We start from the raw sequence: 22160 nt of genomic DNA, 5'->3' as shown, positions 1-22160 counted from the left end.
CATCACCATAAAATTCAATTGTTCACCCAACAAAAATTACACCCAATAAACAATATGGGTATACAGATGGGGTCCAGGATGAAAAATACCAGTTTCCCTGCAAAGATTTTATGGTATATAGGATATGATTTTGTTGATTCATTCACACAGTTTAAACCCTAGTCTAATTCTAATGCAGACCTCTGACCCCAACAGTATATCTGACCTGAAAGGACAATGAGAATCTCTCTGTCTCTCTTTCTGTTTCCAGGAGCCTCTCTCGACCAGACCGACAGGGAAGGGTTAACAGCGCTGAGCTGGGCATGTCTGAAAGGCCAGCTCCCACTGGTCAGAGAGCTGGTGGAGAGGGGTGCAGCCACAACGCATGCTGACCGCAGTGGACGAACACCTCTGGATCTGGCTGCCTTCTGTGGTGACCCAGAAGTGGTGTGTAAAACAGATGAAGTCGTCATTGTATTTGCCATATTTAAGAGAGTTTGTCTCTGTCTCTACCTTACCTGTTCTGCATACTCTGCATTGTCCTCCTGTTGAAGAGTGTCAAGAATTCTTAATAGTAAAGAGAGTCTGTGATAAAAAAAGAAATTTTCATGTCATATATATGTGTTCATCTCCCTCCACTGGCTCCCGGTGGTGACTCGCATCAAGTTCAAAGCTTTGATGCTTGCCCTCAAGTCGACCAATGAAATTGCACCCTCTGATATTGAGTCACTTACCAGGCCATATGTCCCCTCCCGTCCACTCTGGTCTGTGAAAGACTCTTCTCGTTCCTCTTGGTTCCGCAATGGTAGAATGACCTACTCAGCTCCACACAGTCTGCTGACTCCATTGGTGCATTCAGGAAACGCCTGAAAACTCAGCTCCTCCATGAACATTTGACCCCCTTTAACCTTTTTGCACTTTGTTGATTGTCGCATTACTTTCTTGTTGTTTATGGGTATTTATTATCCAATTATTTACTTCCGGTCATTTCTCACTTTAATTTTTTTTAAAAACTACTACGGCTCTTTTGAGTCACTGTCCTCTATCGCTTGATTGTCTTGCCTCGCTTGTAAGTCACTTTGGATAAATGACAACATGTAAATGTAAATCAACAAAACATGCTAAATGTTTCCCTTGTTTGTGTCCTTCTCTGTGTTAGGTGCAGCATCTGGTGGATCACGGTGCTTCTGTGGAGCATGTGGATTGTAGCGGGATGCGTCCTCTGGACCGAGCGGTCGGCTGCAGAAACACTTCAGCGGTTATCGCCCTGCTCAAAAAGGGAGCCCAGATAGGTAAAAAAAAGACTATTCCTATTAATTTTGTTACCATATTAGCATATCTACACTAGGATAGAGCCAGTGTGGTAAACTTAAATCTTTATAGATTCAAGACTTAAGATGTATAAGGGTTTCTTCCTGTATGACGCCATGACAGTAGCTTTATTTGGATTTACAAGTAGTAGTATTGTTACCTTTCAACAAAGCCAGGCTAGCTGTTTCCCCCAGTTTCCAGACTTGACGCTAAACCAAGCTAACCAGCCGCTGGTTGTAGCTGTATTATCGTATAGACATGAGAGTGGTATCAATCTTTTTCTCTCAACAAGAAAGCTAATAAGCATATTTCTCAAGATGTTTAACTGTTTTTTTAATTGGAGGACTATGGAGGAATGGGGCAAAACTGTTTTAGAAAAAAAGTAAAGATGGCTGAAAATACTGTATATGTAGAGAGAAATGGCCTTTCCACCAAATTTCATTGAAATGTTTTTTCAGTTAAGGGTTTTTGAAAAATACAAACAGCCACTAAACAGACAAACTGGAGTAAACACATACAGTAACCAAATAAAACATTTGTAAGACTTTTGCTGATACCACTGTGTGTGTGTGTGTGTGTGTGTGTGTGTGCGTGTGTGCGTGTGTGCGTGTAGGACCAGCCACTTGGGCAATGGCGACCTCTAAACCAGACATCTTAATGGTTCTGCTCAGTAAATTAATCCAAGAGGGAGACAGACTGTACAAGGTAACACACATAGACACACACATTTAACCAGACACACACACATTTATTTGATATTGTAATTATTTTGTGTGTGTGTGTGTATGTTTCTTTGTAGCAAGGTAAAGTAAGAGAAGCTGCTCACTCGTATCAGTCGGCTCTCCAGAAGTTTCCAGGGGATGAGCTGAAGACGTTCAGACAGCTGAGAGTGTGTGTGCTCCTCAACATGTCACGCTGCCGCCGCAAGATGAACGTGAGTCTCTTTTTCTCCCTCTCTCTCTCACACACACACATACAGGTACACATGGGGGAAAAAAACATACAGTATAATCAAATTATCTCATCTCTCACAATCGTCTGTCCTCCATCTTGACATACCATCATCAATTATTTTTTCGTTGCAGGATTTTGCCCTTGCTGAGGAGTTTGCTACCAGGGCACTGGAGCTAAAAGCCAAATCTTACGAGGCCTTTTATGCCCGAGCTCGTGCCAAACGCAGCCGCAGGTAACCATAGCGACATAGGGACATGTGCTTGAATGGAACAAAATAACCCTAATCAAATCACGAACCGCTCCTTTGAAATGATTTATGTGTTAATCTGATAAGAGAGTCTGTGTATTGATGTCCAGATGAAAGTCAGTTGCCATTAAGGGACACATATTCTTTGCTCACAAGCATAAAAACATGATCCACTCAAGTATAGGGTCATTTTTGGGGACTTTGGGAGTTCCATAGTCTCCACAGTTTCACATCACTCCACCCTTACTTCCTGTGAAAGAGGAAATAGTTCTTGCTGGTTCATAGAAGTATTTTAATGTGTTTCGCCCAAGTGTCAAATCAATTTTCATGGATATTAGAAAGTTTGTAGGTGACGGATGTGAGAAATTGTTAATTAAAGTGAGGAAGAGCTGCACAAGACAACTAGAGATCAGCCAGGAGGCAGAGACTGACAACAGAAGACGTTTGGTTGTTTGTGGGGTCCCAACTAGAGATTTTCTGTAGGAATTTACTCCCTTTGCCTCCCACTCTCCTGAGCTAACAGTGCTGTTGAGGAGGCACTACAGAGGGCTTGCTGGCAGAGAGCCTGTGGTTCTAGCCAGTAGTGAGGGTTAAGGCGAAACAAATTCAGGTTACTAGCTGGTAGAAAGAGTCTGTTTGAACTTCCACACTGATTATTGCAGCACCTTCTCTTTATGTCTTCTGAAATCTTCTGTCTTTGCTTTCACTCTCTCTCACCATTCAGACAGTTTAATGCAGCCCTGGAGGACCTGATTGAGGCCAGCCGCCTGTGCCCATCCAACCGGGAGATCCAGCGCCTGCTGTCCCGGGTCAAGGAAGAGTGTCGGCAGGTTGCACAACAACAACAAGACCCACCACCCTCTTCATCACATCATGCTTATCAACAAAATGTGACCATGTCCATCAACGAGGCCAGGAGCAGAGATTCAGGTTGTCTGCAGGTGCAGGACAGGGAGGGGCTTACTGAGGAAGAGGAGGAGGAAGAGGGGGAGGAGAGGGAAGAAGAGGGGAGTCACAAGGAAGGAGATGCTCCTCCACCCTCCTCCTTCCACCCTCCGTCTGTGGTTCAAAGTCTTGACACCTACTGCCGTCCTGGGGTGCCATCACCCTCCTCTCTCTCCCCCACTCACCTGTATCGTCACGTCCCCAGTCCCACCCACTCCCCCTCCTCCTCTTCTCCCTGTCACTCTGCACCTCCTCCTCCTCCCTCCTATCACCATTTCAGCCCTCCTACTTCCCCAGTGCAACATCAGCAGCGAGCCAGTCCTATGTCAGAAAGTATGCCTGCATTGTCAGGATCTGGAGCTCTGCACCACCATCCTCAGTCTGTCTCAGCTCTCCACCACTCAGACCAGAACCAGGGAGCGCAGCAGCACCACCATCTGGCCAATCAGAGATCCTTTCAGAAGCAGAACCCTGTCCACAGCCAGTGGCTGCAACCAACCAAAGTCCAGGTTGTCAGAACCAGTCAGCCCAGTTCCGCAACCCACTCCAGCATGGTTTTGGGAAGCTCTGCCTACTCCCAGTTTGGCCAGCTGCCCCAAGAACTGGCTGAGTTGGGGGAAGGCATTTGCATGAGCCCCTTAGATATCAGGCCTAGCCTGCAGGTCCAGGCAGGTCTGAGTTCTGGAGCTTCATATCCACTAGATGATGTGGATGTTGACCTGGTTTGCCAGGCGAGATCTGCATCTGCCTATGGGAGAGGAGCAGGAGGGGAAAGGGCAGGGATAAATCGATTTGGCCAGGCCAATCAGTTCAGTCGCAACCAATCCAAAGCAGCATACTACCCCATGGAAGTTACGGAGGCAACAATGGGGCCACCTGATAACCTCCCATCATCGCATGATTATCAATACCACCACCAGGGGGGGCTACGACGCCCATTCAGTGCCCACCCAACCTCCTCCCCGGCTCCTCCCCCCAGGCCTCTCATCCACTCCCAGAATGTCAGCGTCCGTTTCTCCACTAGCAGCGGCAGCCTTGCTGGTGGGCAGCCAGCTAATCTAGGCCCAGGCTTCAGGACCTCAGCTTCCGCCCAGCACATGGATTTACCCTCTGATCTGGCTTCTGTGGGAGGGGTTACTGGTTACCATGATGATCTCTTTCTGATCTCCTCTCCCCAGTCAGAAATATGTATGGTAGGAGGTGGGACTTATCCTGGAGAGGCAGGCCGTTCATCTAGGAACACTCCTTTTATGGGTGTTATCGACAAGACAGCGAGGGTGCACCAGCAGTATCAGCAACAAGGTCCTCCTAGTTCCGCGTCCTGTCTCAGCCCCTCTCGCTCCTGGGCCGTATCTTCAGTGGACACGGTCGTCACCTCTCCTGGCAAAACTCCCACCAATCAATCAGACTTCAATCAAACACAGCCCTTCTCCATCGCGTACCACAACCGCAGCAACAACAATGCCCACAACGGTCATCTCCTCCATGACAACCAGCTTGACTACTATGGGATGCTGCCAGGCAACGGTCCTCAGGGTGAAGGCTCGGTGCAGGTTGCCAGTCAGAATCCCTCCTTCATGGACGTGAAGCTGGCTCGAACACTGCCAGTGATCCATGGCTGCTCAGACAGACCGACTGACAGGCAGAAAGGTCCTACCTCTCCTGTCAAACCAAAAAGACCCTTTGTAGAGTCCAATGTATAGAGAAAAGTTTAAATGTTAAGTCAGAGACATGGGAGGAGTGTTAATGAAGAACTCAGCACACTTGTATATTCCAAGATACACCAGGACTATGGGATTATTAAGGCCGGACTATGCTTGAAACTAACTAGTTTGTACAGTGTGTAGTTCATAGAACGTGTAGTTCATGCGACGTACAGAGGAACAAGACGCAATAATCGTTGAAATGGCAAACAGCACACACTTGAGAGCTTGAGAGAGAAGTTCATATTCTGCCTACGTTTTCACCTGCACACACCTGACCAATCGCTGCGTGAAGCGGGCGGGCTTGTCAGAATGTGTTTTTGAAAGACTAGCACTTCATTTGAAACATATTGACTCCTTTATTGTTCAGAAGAGAATGGGGGATGCAGAAGAAGGTAAACATATTAGTTCGATATAGAAGATATTGCCTGTTAAAGGTCAGATCTGTCAGTTAACCAGCCAGAGACATAGAAAAGAAGCAACAACAAAGGGAATGAGGGGAGGATGAGAGTGTTCCAGCCATTACAAAGCACAAGGAAAAAGAGGAAAATTAGTAGGAAGCCTGAAAAAAAGACTCCTAAAATCATTCCTTCCGTCCCTGGTCATCTCTGGCTTACACTACATTTTGAAACCGAAGTCTCTGAATGCCCATAATGCACTGCTCTAGAGTTTTCTGCCAAGTTCATGTCCACAACTCTAGACGGTGACATCCAGTCAGACAAGAGAGACACAAAAGCACCATCATCACCTCTGTCTGCTCCGTACGCCTTTAATGAGGATTCTCTTCTTAAATTCTAAAGCGCTTAAATGATACAATGACTGGAAACCTGGAGACAGTCACCGCAGGATCCAGGCTCTAAAACTTGTGCCAGTCAGACGCTGGTCAGTGACCCATACCCAAGCCATAGTTTGAGAAACTAGGATGATGCTGTCATTGAATAAGCACTGACTTGCTGTATATATAACAAAAATAAGTGATATTTATCTTTTTTAAGTTATGTCTGTATTAAACTGTATAAATATTGTTTCTCTTAAAACTGTATATTCCTCTTGGATTTGCCTTTACAATTTATTTTGAGGGCTTCTCACTCTGAAACCTTCTTTTCAAAGAGACAAAAAAAAGAAGAGTTAAAAGTTCCAGATTAACATCTGTTCTGCTTGTGTATGATGGCATCAATCTGTCAATCTGCAATGAACATCCTGTAAAAATGCCTTTTTGGATTTTTTTTTTTGGCTTCAGGTAGTTATTTTTCTTTTTTCTATAAAGACCTTTTGGTCCTAAATGTCCTAATTTATGCAAGCCACAAGGATCTTAACTGATACACCAGGGCCCTTTATAATCATTGCCATGGAAACATAGTGCTTACATGCCCCATGAACTGGTGACTGGCTACTGTCTGTACTTAAGGAGAAGCCAACTGACGTTTGCTAAACCCCTACACCAGACAGACATTGTCCAATTATAGCTTTAGCAACTGTAACTACGCAAGGCAGGCCTGTCAAGCTTAGTATTTTTGCACATTTTGAAGCACTATGCGTGTGGCTGTAGTAAGATACTCAACATTTAAAGACTTAGGAGGGTGGTGTATTATTGTGTAGCCTTTTCATAACCAAAAACACAAGAGCAAAAGTGTAAGGAATGGATTAAACTGTTTAATCCTACACAACTACTAGTTTACTACCCTACAGTAGGGTAGTAATCTAGTAGTAGCATTACTTGCTAGGCCAAGGAGGACATCTTTGACCAACTTTAACTAATGAAGTACATATTAAGATTCTTGTTTTAATATGATTCAGGTGGAGATGGCATTTTCAGCCACCTCCTGGAGCTAATGTTAGCTTGATTAGCTACAGCTGATAAAATCTGCCTGCAAAAGCTGTATTTTCCGTCTGAAATAACAATGGTTGACAGTTTGAAATCAGAAGTCTACTTTTGTTTACCTCTGAAATCAAGGACCCATTGTTTCAAAAATTATTAGAAATTTCGAGTAATAAGTGTCAGAGTGGAAAGCTTGACAGTCGTAACCATAATAACAAAGGATTGGGGGCTTAGCGAACAGTTCAGGGGCTAGTTTTCAAGACGGGGTGTGACTAACAGACGATATTCAGACAGTGGAACTAAGCTTTCATTTTTTAAAATGTATTTTATGCACATGAATGCCTGTTTTTTGTACATTTCTTTTTATGTTTCTAATAAATCAGCAGCTTGATTTCAGATATGCTGAAATCTTGATTTCAGAGTTGTTGAACCTATGACCTCTGACCTCTCTGTCACGGTACGGTCTCTCTCACCACTGCCCTTTTTTTCTGACTGCTCAGGAGTCTCCAGCTGTGAGAAGATGTGGTAATACTTAATCACTCTGGTTCACAAGCCATTTTCACAGTCTGCCTGCTGGAATGGTGATAATTCTGGACAGTTAGAATCATGAAAAACATTATAAGCAAGTTGATTGGATGTACAAGACTGGATGAAAATGATTCAAGTGATACAGCTTGGAAACAGCTTCTCATAGTGCATCAGTGTTGATTTACATCTTTGCAGAACCAAACAACAGGTCTGTCAATAAAACAGTGTGTTGTGCTGTACATGTAAAGATGTCAGGATTTTAGCCCCTAACCTACATAGGGGTCCCAAGCCCCAAGTTAAAAAAAAAAAAACACTGCTGTTGGAACAGAGCAGGGTCAGTGGGCTCCTTATAAGTAGGTTTACTGTGGGCTTTTTCACTGTGTGTATGATAATATTTAAAATCCAGGACAGTTACAACAATAAGAAGAACATCATTATTAAACATGTAAAACAACTTGAATGTGTTTTTAATCAGCTCATGTGAAATAACTGCTGGATTAACATTACAAACAGGAATAAAGGTGAATGAAAGACAAATGTGCATCTCTCTGTATCTCTTTCTGGTTATGTGAAGCTTTTTAAAGGACAGGTTTAACATTTTGCAAGTCTGTCTTTTGGCAATAGTCAGGTTCCCAAATGAAAATTAAAATGGGGTTTTCTTGCTCCTCCTGTTCATACTGACTATTAGAAGATCCCCTCATAATGCACTTACAATGTAAGTGATAGGGGACAAAATCCACAGTCCTCCTCCTGCAAAAAAGTTTATCTGAAGTTAATATGAAGCTTCAGCATCCAAATAAGACAAATCAAGTGGATATCTTTCAACATTACAGTCTTTTTAGTGCCAAAGTCTTTTTGTTACTATACTTCCACCACAGGTCAACAGGGAAACACTGTCCGAGGAAACACAAAGAGGGAATTTGATGCTAAAAAGACTGTAAATGTAGCAGATATCCACTTGATATGACTAACTCAGACTGCTGAAGCCTCATATGAGCTTCACATCAACTTTTAAATGCATTTTTGCACAAAATGACTGCGTGGACACACTGTAGATTTTGGCCTCCATCACTGACATTGAAAGCACATTTGAAGGGGATCTTTTAATAGCCAGTATGAGCAGGAGGAATGAATACAGCGAGGAAAACTTCTTTCACTGTTCACATGGACACCTGACTGTTGTTTTAAGACAGATTTGAAAAATTGTGAACCCGTCCTTTAAGTAGTAGTGGCTGCAGCTAGCATGGCTTTGTCCAAAAAATTCATTTTTTAATTTTTTAAACATTAAATTTTAGTTTGTGCACCTGGTTAAAGACCAAATATTCAAAACTGATGACATTCCCCCTAGGAAATATCAGCAGGCTAGCACACTAAATTAAGATGGTGAACATGGTAAACATACTGGTAAGCATGTTAGTATTATCATTTTGGGCATGCTGCCATGGTAGCGTTAGCATTTATCACAAAGCACAGCCTCACAGAGCTGCTAGCTTGATTAATGATTCTTGGTCTTATTAAATACAGCTTTAACATCTACAGTAAAGTTATATCAGAAGTCTAGGTGCCAAACACAATGGCAGAAAAAAGTCGCTGTAGTGTTCCAATGCGATTAAGACTTTATTTTCAAATATTACGTACAGACAAACAACATCCACAAATGTAAAATACATGGGCTTCAGTGACTTCAAAGGCAAATTTTCTGTAAAAGCTTCAATTAGGCACCAACACTGTAGTCCTGGAGTCCGTAAGTCAGGACAAAAAAACAACAAAAAAAAGCTGCATGTTTTTGATTTGTTTCAACACATTCAAAGATATGAATTTAACATTGGTAAAAGTGCATTAAGTAACCAAACTCTTATAACATACATCTGAATACAACCAGAGCAGACACCCTACTTAATCACAAACGGCTTAGCGATACACAAATGGAATACATTTTGCTTATGCTCTGTTTTGTGGGAAAACAAATTCTCACAAATGGCCATTGTTCAGACACAGATACTGTTGAACATCAGATAAAAGGACAGATTTTATTAGAGTGCAAAGAATAATGTGTATCATTTTTCACAAAAGCTAAACTTTCCTTTCCTTGTGACTTTTAAAAGTTTATGACTTTAGAAATACCATCAATAGATTTGTAATCCACCTTTAAAGTCACTAATGATGGTTTAATCTGAGAACAAATGACTCACTTACATTTTGATGCGGACATTAAAAGTTTACAATTATGACGCACTTCTACATTAATACATTTCATCGCAGTCTTACTAATTTCACAATAGAGTTTTGTCAGTTCATTGAAGACTGATTCATCTTTGATCATCATTTGGCAGAAGTCCAGCTGCAGAATTTTTCAGATATTACAGCTTTTGAACTTCAAAAATCTTTAATTATGCTCTAGGATAAATGCAAAACGATGAAATATCAAGAAATCAGACATGGGTGGTCCCAAGTAAAATACATAGATCAAGGAGAAGGTCAAATGTCAGTGTAATGTCAGTTTGACTTTTGGTGTATAACAGAGCCAAACTATACAATAGTGGCAACTTCTGACCAGTATGCAGGACTGTGATGCCTGATCTCAGTCTCTTCAGTCTTCAGTCCCAGTTTAGGTTAGGGTTTTGTTATTTTCTTATGTAACTGTGGGGAGAGAGAAAGAGACAGAGTGTAGCCAATGCATTGCATTAGCCTAGTGAATGATCAGTAACAAGTGAAATAAAGCAAAAATATAGCTTTGGCTTGGGTTTGGGTCTAACATTTGGCAGTATCAGTCAGGTTCAGTCAGGTCGGAGTTTAGTTCTCAGTTTTTGTACCAAGGCCATAGATACAATACTGCTGGAGCCCATCTTGAGATCTAGTTGCTCCCAGACAAACAGTTTCTGAGCTGCAGACACTCTTAAGCTTCATTTATGCTTAATATTGCATTAAAGGGTTATGTTGTTCCTACAGCAGATACATGCAAAAGTTCAGAGGCCTCAAACTATGTAGAGACTGCAAGAACTGGGATTAGCTTCTTGTGTTATCTCCAACAAGCCAATATTGAAGATAATATTAAGGAAGGAGTCAATAATCTTCTCTGAAATCTTATTCTGAACTGTAAATCAAAACCTATTCTGTAGGTATCTACAGCAGGGCTCAAGTTAACCTCTTGCATCAAACATAAATCCAGCTTTAGAGTGAATTTCTGCAAATTCTAAATACTTTCAACACATACAGGATTTGAAGCCATTCAAAATGAGGACACTTTGCTATTTCTCTCTAAAAATACACACTGATTTATATATTGAATCTGATTTGGTGTGATACCATTTTCTTTCTGCTAGAATCTATGTACTTTACTAGGCTTCTTCTATTCATTCTGTTTAACAAAAGTAATAATAAATAACTTTGGGTGAAAGGTAACTCATCTGTTCAGTAATCTATGAAATACGCTATAATGAACCAAAACTTTGAACTAAGGGGCGAATTCACAAAAGGATTGTGCAGCTTTTGTAGCTGCTAAATCTGCACAGATAAGACAAAAACAAACCATGTAATTCACAAAGCAACCACAAAGGGTGAAGTGCACCCCAAACTGCACTGTCTTGGTGTCCCTTTGCTATTTGCATGTATTTAAATTAGGTAATATGCATACACTTGGCACAAAATTCCCCCCTTTCTATTGAAATGAGCATCATTGCAAAAACAGTCCAATTCACTAAGAAGAGCACACACAGTTAGAGTGAAATTATTAGTGTCTTCAGGAGTTGGTGGTAACTGAAGTGCATTTATAAGGGGTGTCATACCCAGACTTTCCAGTGATCATGTCACATTTAAATTCCTTGCCTGAAGTTTTGAGCAATGCCTCTGCACCTCATTGGTCAGGACTTGTAGCTTGTGAACTGAAAATATATTTTTTCTCTTTCTCTCTGCAGTTGTCCTTCCTACTGTGTCCTTGGCACAAAGGCAACATTTATACATTGCCACATGGATAATTGCAATCAGACGCAAAACAAGGGCAAATTGAAGTCAACTGCAAAACTTTATGGTTGTGTTTGCGCTGTAATATCATTAGTGCAATATCTTTGTGAATCAGACCTTGAGACGGGGCAGATTGTGGTTGCAAGTGATGGTGCTATCAGCAGCCACAAACCGTTCTTTGTGAATTCGCCCTCAGTCTTTTCTGCCGTTGGCCTTGTTTATGGTCCTTATGATAAAACTTTGTAATTCTGACAAGTATTAACATAGACTGGTAGCACAGCTAGTCTGTTGGCACAACACTGTTTGTATCCAGATGTAGGGGCGTCAGACATCAGACTGAGGTCAGGGTGTTGTTGGTGACCCCCCCTCAGTCAGGGTCTTGAAGTGGACAGACAGAGACTCTTCCTCTGGGTTGGGCGGGCGTCTGTACTCCTCCCTGGAGATCAAGTACCCCAGCAGCACCCCAAAACACACCAGCAGGATCCCCAAGACGTTGGCCAGCACCCCCTCTGGGGCGAACGCAGAGTAGGTTGGCCTGGGCCCAGAGAGAGCGAGAGAGATTCAGAAGATAGAGAAACAGGCACAAAGGAGATTCAAATAGCAATACAAAATCTTAACATAGATGAGCTACTTCTGATAGAAAGGGAGATAGATTTCTAGATATTGGGCCAATATCGTTAACCACTACAAACAGTTTAATTCTTAAAGGAATAGTTCAACATATTGGAAAATGTGCTTATTACACAATGTGCTTATATCACTCTCGTACTTGTCCGTTACATATAAGGCTACAGCCCGCAGCCAGTTAGCTTAGCTTAGCATAAAGACTTCAGACAGGGATACAGCTAGCCTGGCTCTATCCAAAAGTAACAGAATCTCTGAAGCTTAATATCTAATATTTTTAATCCACACAAAAACCCAAGTGTAACAACATCATTTTGCTGTTTTACAGGGAATTACGTGCTGGAGTATTTGTTGACTCAAAGCAGTTTCCAGGTAATTTCTCCCAGCTTCAACCATCACCAGCGTTTCAACTTCAACTGAAGTTTTGACTTCTTTCATCTCTGACTGTGTCAGACTGTAAACAGGGATTTCCGGGATTTCCGGCACAGCCTTTTACTTTTCAAATGACAGACAACTGCTTTCTGCTCTTACTCATCACCAGTTCAGCTTTGTGCAAACTGACTACTCATGCCAACAGGGTTTAAACTTGAAACTAAAATTCCAAATACTTTCAACAATTATACTTCAACTGTTTATAGTGCTTACACTTCAAAGGACATGTCAACTCTTTTTAAAGCTCAAAATTTAACTGAAATGTCAAACCCCAAAACTGCTTTAAAAAAAATTAGATACCACTAGAGGTAAATGAGAAAATATGTTACTATAATGATGAGAAATGGAGACACAGGCAGATAAAGACATACATGATGCTGAAGAGGAGTTTTTCCGTGATGCCGAGCAGGCTGGTCCCTATGGCCAGAACCAGCAGAACCAGACCGCAGAACACATGGATGGGGAGGTACGCGGCTCGTAACCATGACGACGCAACAGGAAACAGGAAGAAGAGCAAACCCATCACCCACTGGTGCGAGAGACCAAGAAAGAGCAAGATTAAAAAGGGGCAGATTAAAAAACTGAGAGTGTAATTGTTTTAATCCACATGTGTGTGTATGTGTGTGTGCGTGTGTGTGTGTGTGTGTGTGTGTGTGTGTGTGCGTGTGCGCGTGTGTGTGTGTGTGTGTGTGCGTATGTGTGCATGTGTGTGTGTGTGTGTGTGTGTGAGAGTGTGTGTACCTGTATGCAAAAAAGGACTATGGTAGCCATGCCGCACCAGCTGTGTAGAGAGTACATGTCTGGAATCTTAGCTGATCTGTGGAAGTCAAATACAGCTACAATGCCTACACACACACACACACACACACACACACACAGCTTTAAGAGTTCAAGAAAACATATCCAGGTGCCAGACATAGGCTGATGTAGGTGTCTTTCGCACATCTCTGTCTCTCTCACCTATGATGCTGATGATGAGGGCGAACAGGTGAATGATGCCGTGAAGCACCTTCACATTCCTCTTCGCCTCATTACGAAATACTCTGTAGACCAGGATGGCTGGAAAAAGGGGTGGGGGTGGGGGGAGTTCATAGTTAGAGGCAGAGTGAATTTACCAATAATTTTAGAAAACTGATATGAATTATGTCCATTATAAAAAACATTTAAAAAATTATAATATATAGATTTATATGTTGTATATAAAAATATATACAAATCTCTATTAGCTACATTTGTTTTCTACTGCCATTTATGCTCCTCATACATATGCTTTAGTTTAAAAATATACAAAATAATTATTATAACGTCGTATTTTAACCACATACCACCCATAATTTGTGTTTGAACACCAACCTAAAAAATAAAATCCAGGTGAAAACAGAGTTTAAGGTTTTAACAGCGGGAAGTCAAAATTACACTTTGCATGATTTTTAGCCTTGTTAGCTGCCTAGCCTGTTGGCAATGTCGGCGAAATTTAGTACAGATATTCATGTCCCCCTCACAATGATTTGTAATAACTTTAACGATCCTCTGACTTTTCACTTTTTATTTGTCCAGTGGTTTATGACATTCCCATCAGCTGACAAATGTCAGCTTGCTAACATGCTAAACTAAGATGGAGAACATACCTGCCAAACATCAGCATGTTATTAACATACTGATGTTAGCATTTAGTTCAAAGCACCAAAACCTCACTGAGCTGCTAGCATGGCTGTAAACTCCCAGTCTTGTTCTTAAAACATTGTTCAAAAACCATTAGACCATATTGCTCATTTGTGAGGAGGTTGTACAAGCAATGGGAGCAGGTCCAGGTGACAAAAAGTTGTTCCTGTAGTGTCTATAAACATCTATTGACAAAATTCTGAAAAAGCTCTCTTGACCATTTTGCATGCACTTTTACAATGGTCCTGAACTTGAGCTCATAATTTGCTGTTCATGTCTGTTTAAGGTGCATTATATGCTCATATCCAAATAATGCATTCATATTCATTTACAATCCTGGTGTCCATACATTTACAAGATACAATCACCGACCACTTTATTAGGAACACCTGAGCAATCAAATGCAATCCAATACAACAGCTCTTCCATAAATTCTATTTTTATGAGACTTATACATTTACAGTTTATGTTGACATTGTCAGAAAGGTGATAATTCCACTTTGTTTATTATTGAGGTCAATAATGGTGGTGGTGTACTGGGGTACATTATATTGAATGGTGTTCCTAATGTTTTGTCCACTCCATAAATGAGGGAGGCAAAATATTAGGAACACTTTTCAATATAATGCCCTTCCAGTACACCACCACTAAACACAACAACTTCAATAATAAACATAAAGTAGAATTATCACCTTTCTGACAATGTCAACAAAAACTGAAAATGTATTGAAGTTTCATAAAAGTAGAATTTATGGCAGAGCAATTGTATTGGATTGTATCTGATTGCACAGGTGTTCCTAATAAAGTGAATGTATTTAGTTATGTGTGAGACATGATGAACATATGACAGAGACATGTGATAATTACAGTACATATACTGTAGAGGGTGTAAAGATGAGAGCATACATGCATAGTGTGCAGACACTGAGCCCCCAGATGTATTTTCCGTTACTGAAGTAAAAGGCTGAACTTTACACAATTGCTACTTGTGTTCATTTCAAATCCTTCTTTTGGCTACCTAAGCCAGCAGCTTTGTACCAGTTCCACTAAGCAGCTTCACACTTTTTTCAGTGCAAAATGCCAGTGGCCAGTGTTTACAGAATGAGCACGAAGAGCAAGGTGTGCCAGATTCCCAAAATTTGATCACGTGACATCATATGTGAGTTCTTTTTTCCACGAAAACCCTGCACAACCCAGGAGTTAAAATATATTCAAAGTGGCCAAAAATGCAGATTAAGTGTGGGTACAAATTATAGAGAAAAAAAGATGTGTTGTCAGATGTAACCATGTTGGTGTGGATGTGGCCTGAGGCAACAAATAAGCTTTGAGGTGTGTGTTTTTGTGTCTGTGTGTGAGGATCCCCCCCAGGCTCGCTAATATCCAGCTGACCTTTACTTTTATCGCTCTAATTCAATCAGGCTCTGTAACAGACAGCTGTCCTGTTGAACCAGTTGAACTAATGTGGTTACTCTCATTAGCAAAAGTACCCAGGGCTGCAGGAGCGAAGCTAAAGAGGAGGAAAATGGTGATATCTCACTTTGTCCTTCAGGGACCACAGACGTCACCATGATTTACTGGAGCATGAGCAGTCAAGATGAATAAGTCATAGAAAACCCGGACAGCGAAAATTTGGACAGCAGCTCGCCACAAAACTTGCCAATCTAAAATTTTCAGCAACTAAGAACAGCCACAATGGAAGGCAGGATGAAAAACCTGCTGTCATACAGAGGAGAGACACACCATTGTTCAAATATTTGTGGACAATCTCTCCTCAAAGACATTCATGGTGTTGAACTTGGCTGTACACACAAAAAATAAATTAAAAAAGTAGTTGTGTGAAGAATGATAAAAGTAGACATAAAGGCAGTGGTGGAAGAAGTATTCAGATCCTTTACTTAGTAAAAGTAAAAGCACCAATACAGCGATGTAAAAATACCCCATTACAAGTAAAAGTCCTGCATGAAAAATCCTACTTAAATAAAAGTATTATCAGTAAGAGTTTTTTTAAGTATTAAAGTAAAAGTACTCATTTCATCCTTCTGACTGATATGTTATTATATATGACATTGTTAGATTATTAATACTGAAGCATCGATGTTTAAGCAGCAACATCCTGTTCTTGCAGATGTGCAATCTCATTCCATTTGCCTTTTAGTCAGGTCCATCACAAAACTAAATTGGTCCAAATGGTCTACATTTTATATTATAAATATGAAGGGACACAGCAGCAGTATAACACAGACAAACTAGAGGGCTCAGTTATAAAAAGTGCCTCATTTGGTCAAGGGTGGATTTAAATCTCTGCAGTTGGCTGACTGGCGCTTCCTGTGTCGTTCGTTCAATTCTCTGCTGGGCCACTATGTCAAAGCTTCACTGGATATGTCACACACACACACACACACACACACACACACACAGAGTGGCAGGTTGAATGATTCAAACCATTTCTCCCTCTCTGTATAAATCAGACATGCTGGGTAGGGGAGCGAGGATTGAGGGTTGTCTGGGTAGTGTTAGCTTAATACAACAGGTCAGCATCACAGTGCTTGAGGCTAAGACACACATGCGCACACTCATAACCACATTCACATACTAACTGGCTAACTAAAATACACCATCCATGTTCTGCTCACCTCTGCTTCCTGTGTTACTCAATTTTAGTGTTAATCCCAAAATAAGGCATCGTAACCATGACTACTGTAAGAACTTGATGGGAGACCAGTCAGGTTTATCTGAAGATACCAGTGGTTATTTCTTGCAAGGACTTCAATCTATTTTAATATTTTTTGCCACACTAGTAACATGACTCTTGGGATGGCAATGCTGGTCTGTCCACCATTTTGGTCCAGACTGAAATATCTGAACAACTATTGGATGGAAAGCCATGAAATTTGGTCCAGACATTTGTGGTCCCCAGAGGATGAACCCTGCTGACTTAAGTGATCCCCTGACTTTTCATCTAGCACTACAACAAGTTCGAGAGTTTTTGCCATGAAATTTGCTACAGATATGCAAGGTCCCTAGAGGATAAATCTAATTATTTTAGGGATCCTATGACTCTGCATCTACTTTGGTTTATCACTCAATGAATGAATCAGACTTTATTTGAATAGCACTTTTCTGACTTCGACCAGAGCATCACTCATGGGGCATAGTGCAAAAGAGGGATTCCAGATATTGTAATATAGATTTTCTCCATCCTCAACTTAAAGACTAAACCTCCTGATTCACCACTTATCTTTTTCAGCTTTTTGCTGGTCATTCATGCATCATCTGCTATCCCACAGTGTTGTGATAAATGAGTCACTCACGACCCATAGAAAATGAATGGGGGAACTCCACTCAGCCACAGCAGTGCATTGAGATTAATGCTAAGATTAACACTGATGTAGTAACACGCCGTCAATGTTGAATACATGGACGAGGGGATGTGATATACATGGATACACAGGGGATGTGCAGTATACTCACTATTTACTCATTATTTTATTGTTGGAATATAGTTATTGACATGCACTTTAAATGCCTGCCTGGACTGTGATGATATGTATGATGGCTGCTATAGATGATCTTGGACTATTGTTTTTGTTTATCTGATATGTTCTGTGCTGTGCCACAAATTACCTCTCAGAGGATATTAAAGTCTTCTAAGTCTAATTATGCATGCTAACAGTCTGAACATTAGAATGTTAACATGTTAACTGTTAGGCTAGGCTTAACTAAACATGTATGGTTATAATTTTGTTGACAAATTGAAACAGAACTTTGCATTAATGGTGTGAAAAATGGCCATCACTTTTTATATATTTACTTTGTTTTACCATTATTTTTTTAATAGTGCTAACAGTAAAAGCACTAATTTTTTCACTACATTATTTCAACTTTGAATCCATCCTGGAACCTTTATAGTCTCGTACTACTTTTTGTGCTCTGAAGTGGAAGATGAAAACATTCAATCATGGGACTGAAACAGGTGATGAGAAATAAAACTGTAATAAAAACACCACACAGATACAGCATTGCAGCATTTTTTGATGCAGTGAACCTAGTGACTTCTAGATCTAGATCTATAATTGGAATCACCTCAGTTTGTGGTTTCCTCCTAGAGTGACAGTGTTGCACTGATCAGTGTGAACTCACCATCGCCATGCAGAAAGACCAGCCCCAGCACCATGCACAGAGGGTGCAGGTTGAATTCCCGTGCCGAGCCATCCCAGGCAAAACCTCCGCGATAGTGACCCACCCACACACCAGTCAGCACCACTGACGCCAGACCCAGGACCTGTGACCCTCCCACCAGCCACGCAAACATGGAGCGACCAGCACGTGGAGCAGAATCATCCATGATCTGAGACAGAAAAGGAGAAAGATTACTGAGTACGACTGGTGCCGCAGGCTGTACCATTTGCTGGACAAAATTAAAGTAATTAAATTAGGAAGCTGAGCTAGAGAAAGATAAACACAGTGTAACATGACAAAGTGATCTGGTTTCTTTTGCAGAAATCTAGATGTGATAACTGGATCATTTTTAATCCTTTAACCCTCATATACTGTTGCAGAATTTAACCCAGTACAGCTTTAGAGTGGAACTAAAATCATGAAATGTAACAATTTAGGAAGGAAAATTTGTAACCATTACGCACAATACCAACTGAGGTTAGTTCTAGTCTTTAGGGCCTATTTTGTATAAGGGCCATGTGTCAAAGGTGGGTTCAACGGGGGATGAAGAGTAACTTTTGCACTTGGGACCTTAACAGGTTAGTCTGGCCATGCTTAAGAGGATTCACTTGAAGAGTGTTCCACAGTTTTCTGGTGTGTTCACAAGAGCCAAAGGTCCATGACTGTCTAAAAATGGAACTGTGTCTATCACCATCAGCTTCCACTGCTATACAGTCAATGCAGCCTGGGCTGCTACGGTTGACCACAATGTGAATCCATGTCAGTGCCTTCATACACCAAGAAAACAATAGAAAAAAAGAATAAAAATAGTTGCCATGGCCAAGATTTAGAGATAAATCCAGCTACCATGATCCCCTACTATCAGCTGCAATAACATGGATGAGTCTTAAATCAGATAACTGGCTAGAATGTGCTGTAAAGGCATTAAACCACAGGAGGAACAAGCTCATCAGGTTGGCTTGCTCCAATCCTCCAGTGGAACTTGATTCTCTGGTGGAGGTGACAGAGAGAAGATGCTGTTCAAGCTACTGAGTATCATGAACAATATACCTTTCTGGATAAACACCTTTCTAGACTGATACCTCGGCACCAAGGTGCACCACTGATCCTCCCTTCATATAACTCATACAACTAACTAGTTATTTCTTTTTGTCTGTCTATGTCTTTACATTCTTGTGCTTGTAATATTTATGACATAGTAACAGAGATAAACCTGAACATCTTATAGTCTGTCTGTACATTTTTTTATTTCATTTGCAACAATTAAAAAAGTACCAGCACTTTAATTAATGCATTGGCCTACTTGTAAGTATTCAGATCATTTATTTAAGTAAATTACAAGTAAAAGGCCTCCTTTCTAAATTACACTTAAGTAAAGGTACAGAATTAACAAAATGTACTTAAAGTGACAAAACTCAGAAGAGTGACCCCTTTCAGTGTAATATCATCATATTATTGGAGCATAACAATCATAATTCTTAATTAAGCATTAGCATGTAAGAGCATTCTAAAGGACAGGTTCACAATTTTTCAAGTCTGTCTTAAAACAACAGTCAGGTGCCCAAATGAACACTGAAATATTTTTTTTTCTTGCCATAATCCTCCCTCCTGTTCATACTGACATACTGAAGAAGATCCCTTCATGATGCACTTACAATGTAAGTCTCTCTTTTTGTTAAAGAGGGAATTTGATGCTAAAAAGACTGTAAATGTGTCAGATATCCACTTGATATGACTAACTCAGACTGCTGAAGGCTCATATAAGCTTCACATCAACTTTTAAATACATTTTTGCACTAAATGACTGTGTGGACACACTGTGGATTTTGGCGTCCATCACTTACATTGAAAGCACATTTGAAGGGGATCTTTTAATAGCCAGTATGAACAGGAGGAATGAATACAGCGAGGAAAACATCTTCCACTGTTCATGTGCTTTTGCCATCAGGGCCCCTCGGCTTTGGAATGACCTGCCTAAGGAGATAAGGTTAGTAGAATCACTAACTTCTTTTAAATCACTTCTTAAAACTCATTTCTACAGACTTGCTTTTATGTGATGATGTCTTTTTTATCGTCTTTCCGTCGTCTTTTCATCTCTTGTTTTTCATTGTCTTCTTAATGTCAGACTTGTTATTGCTTTCTGTGTCATGTGTCTTCGCTTTTGTATTGTATTACCTCTGCTTTGTCTGTCAAAAGCACTTTGTAAACTCTGTTTTTTATAGGTGCTATATAAATTATTATTATTATTATTATTATTATTATTATTATCATTATTATATGGACACCTGACTGATGTTTTAAGACAGACTTGAAAAATTGTGCAACTATCCTTAGGTTGGTCAAGGTGGCTATTTTAACTGCCTATATATACTGTTGTGTAATTAAATCTATAACTACGCATCATATTTTATCAACTGATCATGTTTTCTTCGATGTAAAAATTCTGAAAGTCACTGTTGCTTTTAGATAAACATAGTGGGGTGAAAGTGCAATATTTCCCCCTGAAATGTATTGGAGTATAAAGTAGAATCAAATTTAAAAAATACTTAAATAAAGGCCAAGAAGGCTACTTTACTGAGGAAATGTACTTTAAGAACTCCACTAAACTGTATAAAGTGCTGATACAAATCAAGTTTGACGGAATAAAAATGTTGCAAAAAGAATATAAAAGTCACAATTAACTCAATTTGTCCTGATTGAAGAGTAATGAGAACATTATTAACAGGAGAATAAGCAGCTCAGAGCTCCTTTTGAGCGACAATAAAACTGTGCTTAATAGGGGAAAAACAGACACGGGACCCACATCTGCTGCTTTTATCATGCTTTCTATCAGCCGAAGAGTCATGCAAAACAAACATGACGTTAAGAACACATAGCAGGAAGTGTCGCAAGGAAACTGGTGTGAGTTAAATGAGGACAAGAGCAGGAATGAGCAAAAATCAAACGGTCATTTTTATAACCTCACAAAGTCTGTCAGGCTGAGGATGGTGCTACCACACACACACACACACACACACACACACACACACACACACACACACACACACACACACACACACACACACACAAGTGCACAAGTGCACAAGTGGACCCTCCAGGGGAAATAACAGGCTACTGTAGGCTAACGCTTTAACTCCGACAGTGAGCAGTGAGCTGTCACCTGTTACCTGGCGGTGTGATACAGTAGGAGCCAACATGACTACAGTATATTTTAATCTTAAGGATATTATTTAACTTACACTCTGATGATGACAGGAACATTAAAAAGACAGTTTCCATTTGGGAAAATGAACAAGAATAATAAGGAGCTGATACTTACTGCGCTGTAGGCTCAGCTCTGCTCTGCTGAGGAAGTCCTGGAGTCTGGATTTACAGATCCGCCTCCCTCCTCCCTCTCCCGGTGCGTGTGCATGTGCGTGTGTGTGTGTGCGTGTGTGTGTGTGTTTTGGATTCCCTCCCAAATAAGCCCAACCCATGTGACAGCAGGATTGTAAAGGAGGAAATAACGAAATGCAGTATCAGACTACATATAACACACAATATTATACGCTACATATTATATACAATCATTTTCTTGCAGTAAGACACAGATGTATAATAAATAAAATTTAAAAAAAAAACCAACAACAACAACAAATTAAGAATGAAAAGGAGCTGTTGAATTTGACTCGTGAATGAAACGTCAGCATAACACCAAGGGAGAAGGGGGGGACTGCGTAGATTGATGACTAACAGCTCTGGTGTAAAGGTTTGTTGCCTTGACAACACTGGAGTGGGGGGTGGGAGGTGCTGGGGTGGAGGTGGGGGTGGAGGGTGA

At 40.7% G+C, this 22160-nt stretch overlaps 2 protein-coding genes across 4 annotated transcripts in view; one reads left to right on the top strand and one right to left on the bottom strand.

Annotated features, from left to right (window-relative positions):
* Nucleotides 1–7354, top strand: part of tanc2a (tetratricopeptide repeat, ankyrin repeat and coiled-coil containing 2a) — a 54042-nt gene extending 46688 nt beyond the window's left edge. For all 3 annotated transcript variants that reach the window (XM_067615980.1, XM_067615979.1, XM_067615981.1), the window contains 6 exons: nt 251–426; nt 1139–1271; nt 1904–1995; nt 2090–2224; nt 2376–2476; nt 3216–7354. In XM_067615980.1, the coding sequence (XP_067472081.1) occupies nt 251–426; nt 1139–1271; nt 1904–1995; nt 2090–2224; nt 2376–2476; nt 3216–5139 (2561 nt within the window). In that variant the 3' untranslated portion in view covers nt 5140–7354. The remainder of the gene's footprint in view (nt 1–250; nt 427–1138; nt 1272–1903; nt 1996–2089; nt 2225–2375; nt 2477–3215) is intronic.
* A 1730-nt stretch (nt 7355–9084) lies between these two features.
* cyb561 (cytochrome b561) lies at nt 9085–21785 on the bottom strand. Its single transcript, XM_067616004.1, has 6 exons — nt 21663–21785; nt 18305–18512; nt 13463–13561; nt 13244–13347; nt 12874–13031; nt 9085–11981 (listed from the first exon to the last, which is right to left on the bottom strand). Exons 2-6 carry the CDS (start codon nt 18507–18509, stop codon nt 11789–11791), a joined length of 759 nt encoding a protein of 252 aa, XP_067472105.1. The 5' UTR covers nt 18510–18512; nt 21663–21785; the 3' UTR covers nt 9085–11788.
* Between the last annotated feature and the right edge of the window lie 375 nt (nt 21786–22160).

The sequence above is a fragment of the Thunnus thynnus genome, chromosome 17 (genome assembly GCF_963924715.1).
Source record: "Thunnus thynnus chromosome 17, fThuThy2.1, whole genome shotgun sequence".
In the NCBI taxonomy this organism is placed as follows: Eukaryota; Metazoa; Chordata; class Actinopteri; order Scombriformes; family Scombridae; genus Thunnus; species Thunnus thynnus.
Note: the sequence above shows the minus strand (reverse complement) of the source record. Positions and strands in the feature narration are given on the sequence as shown.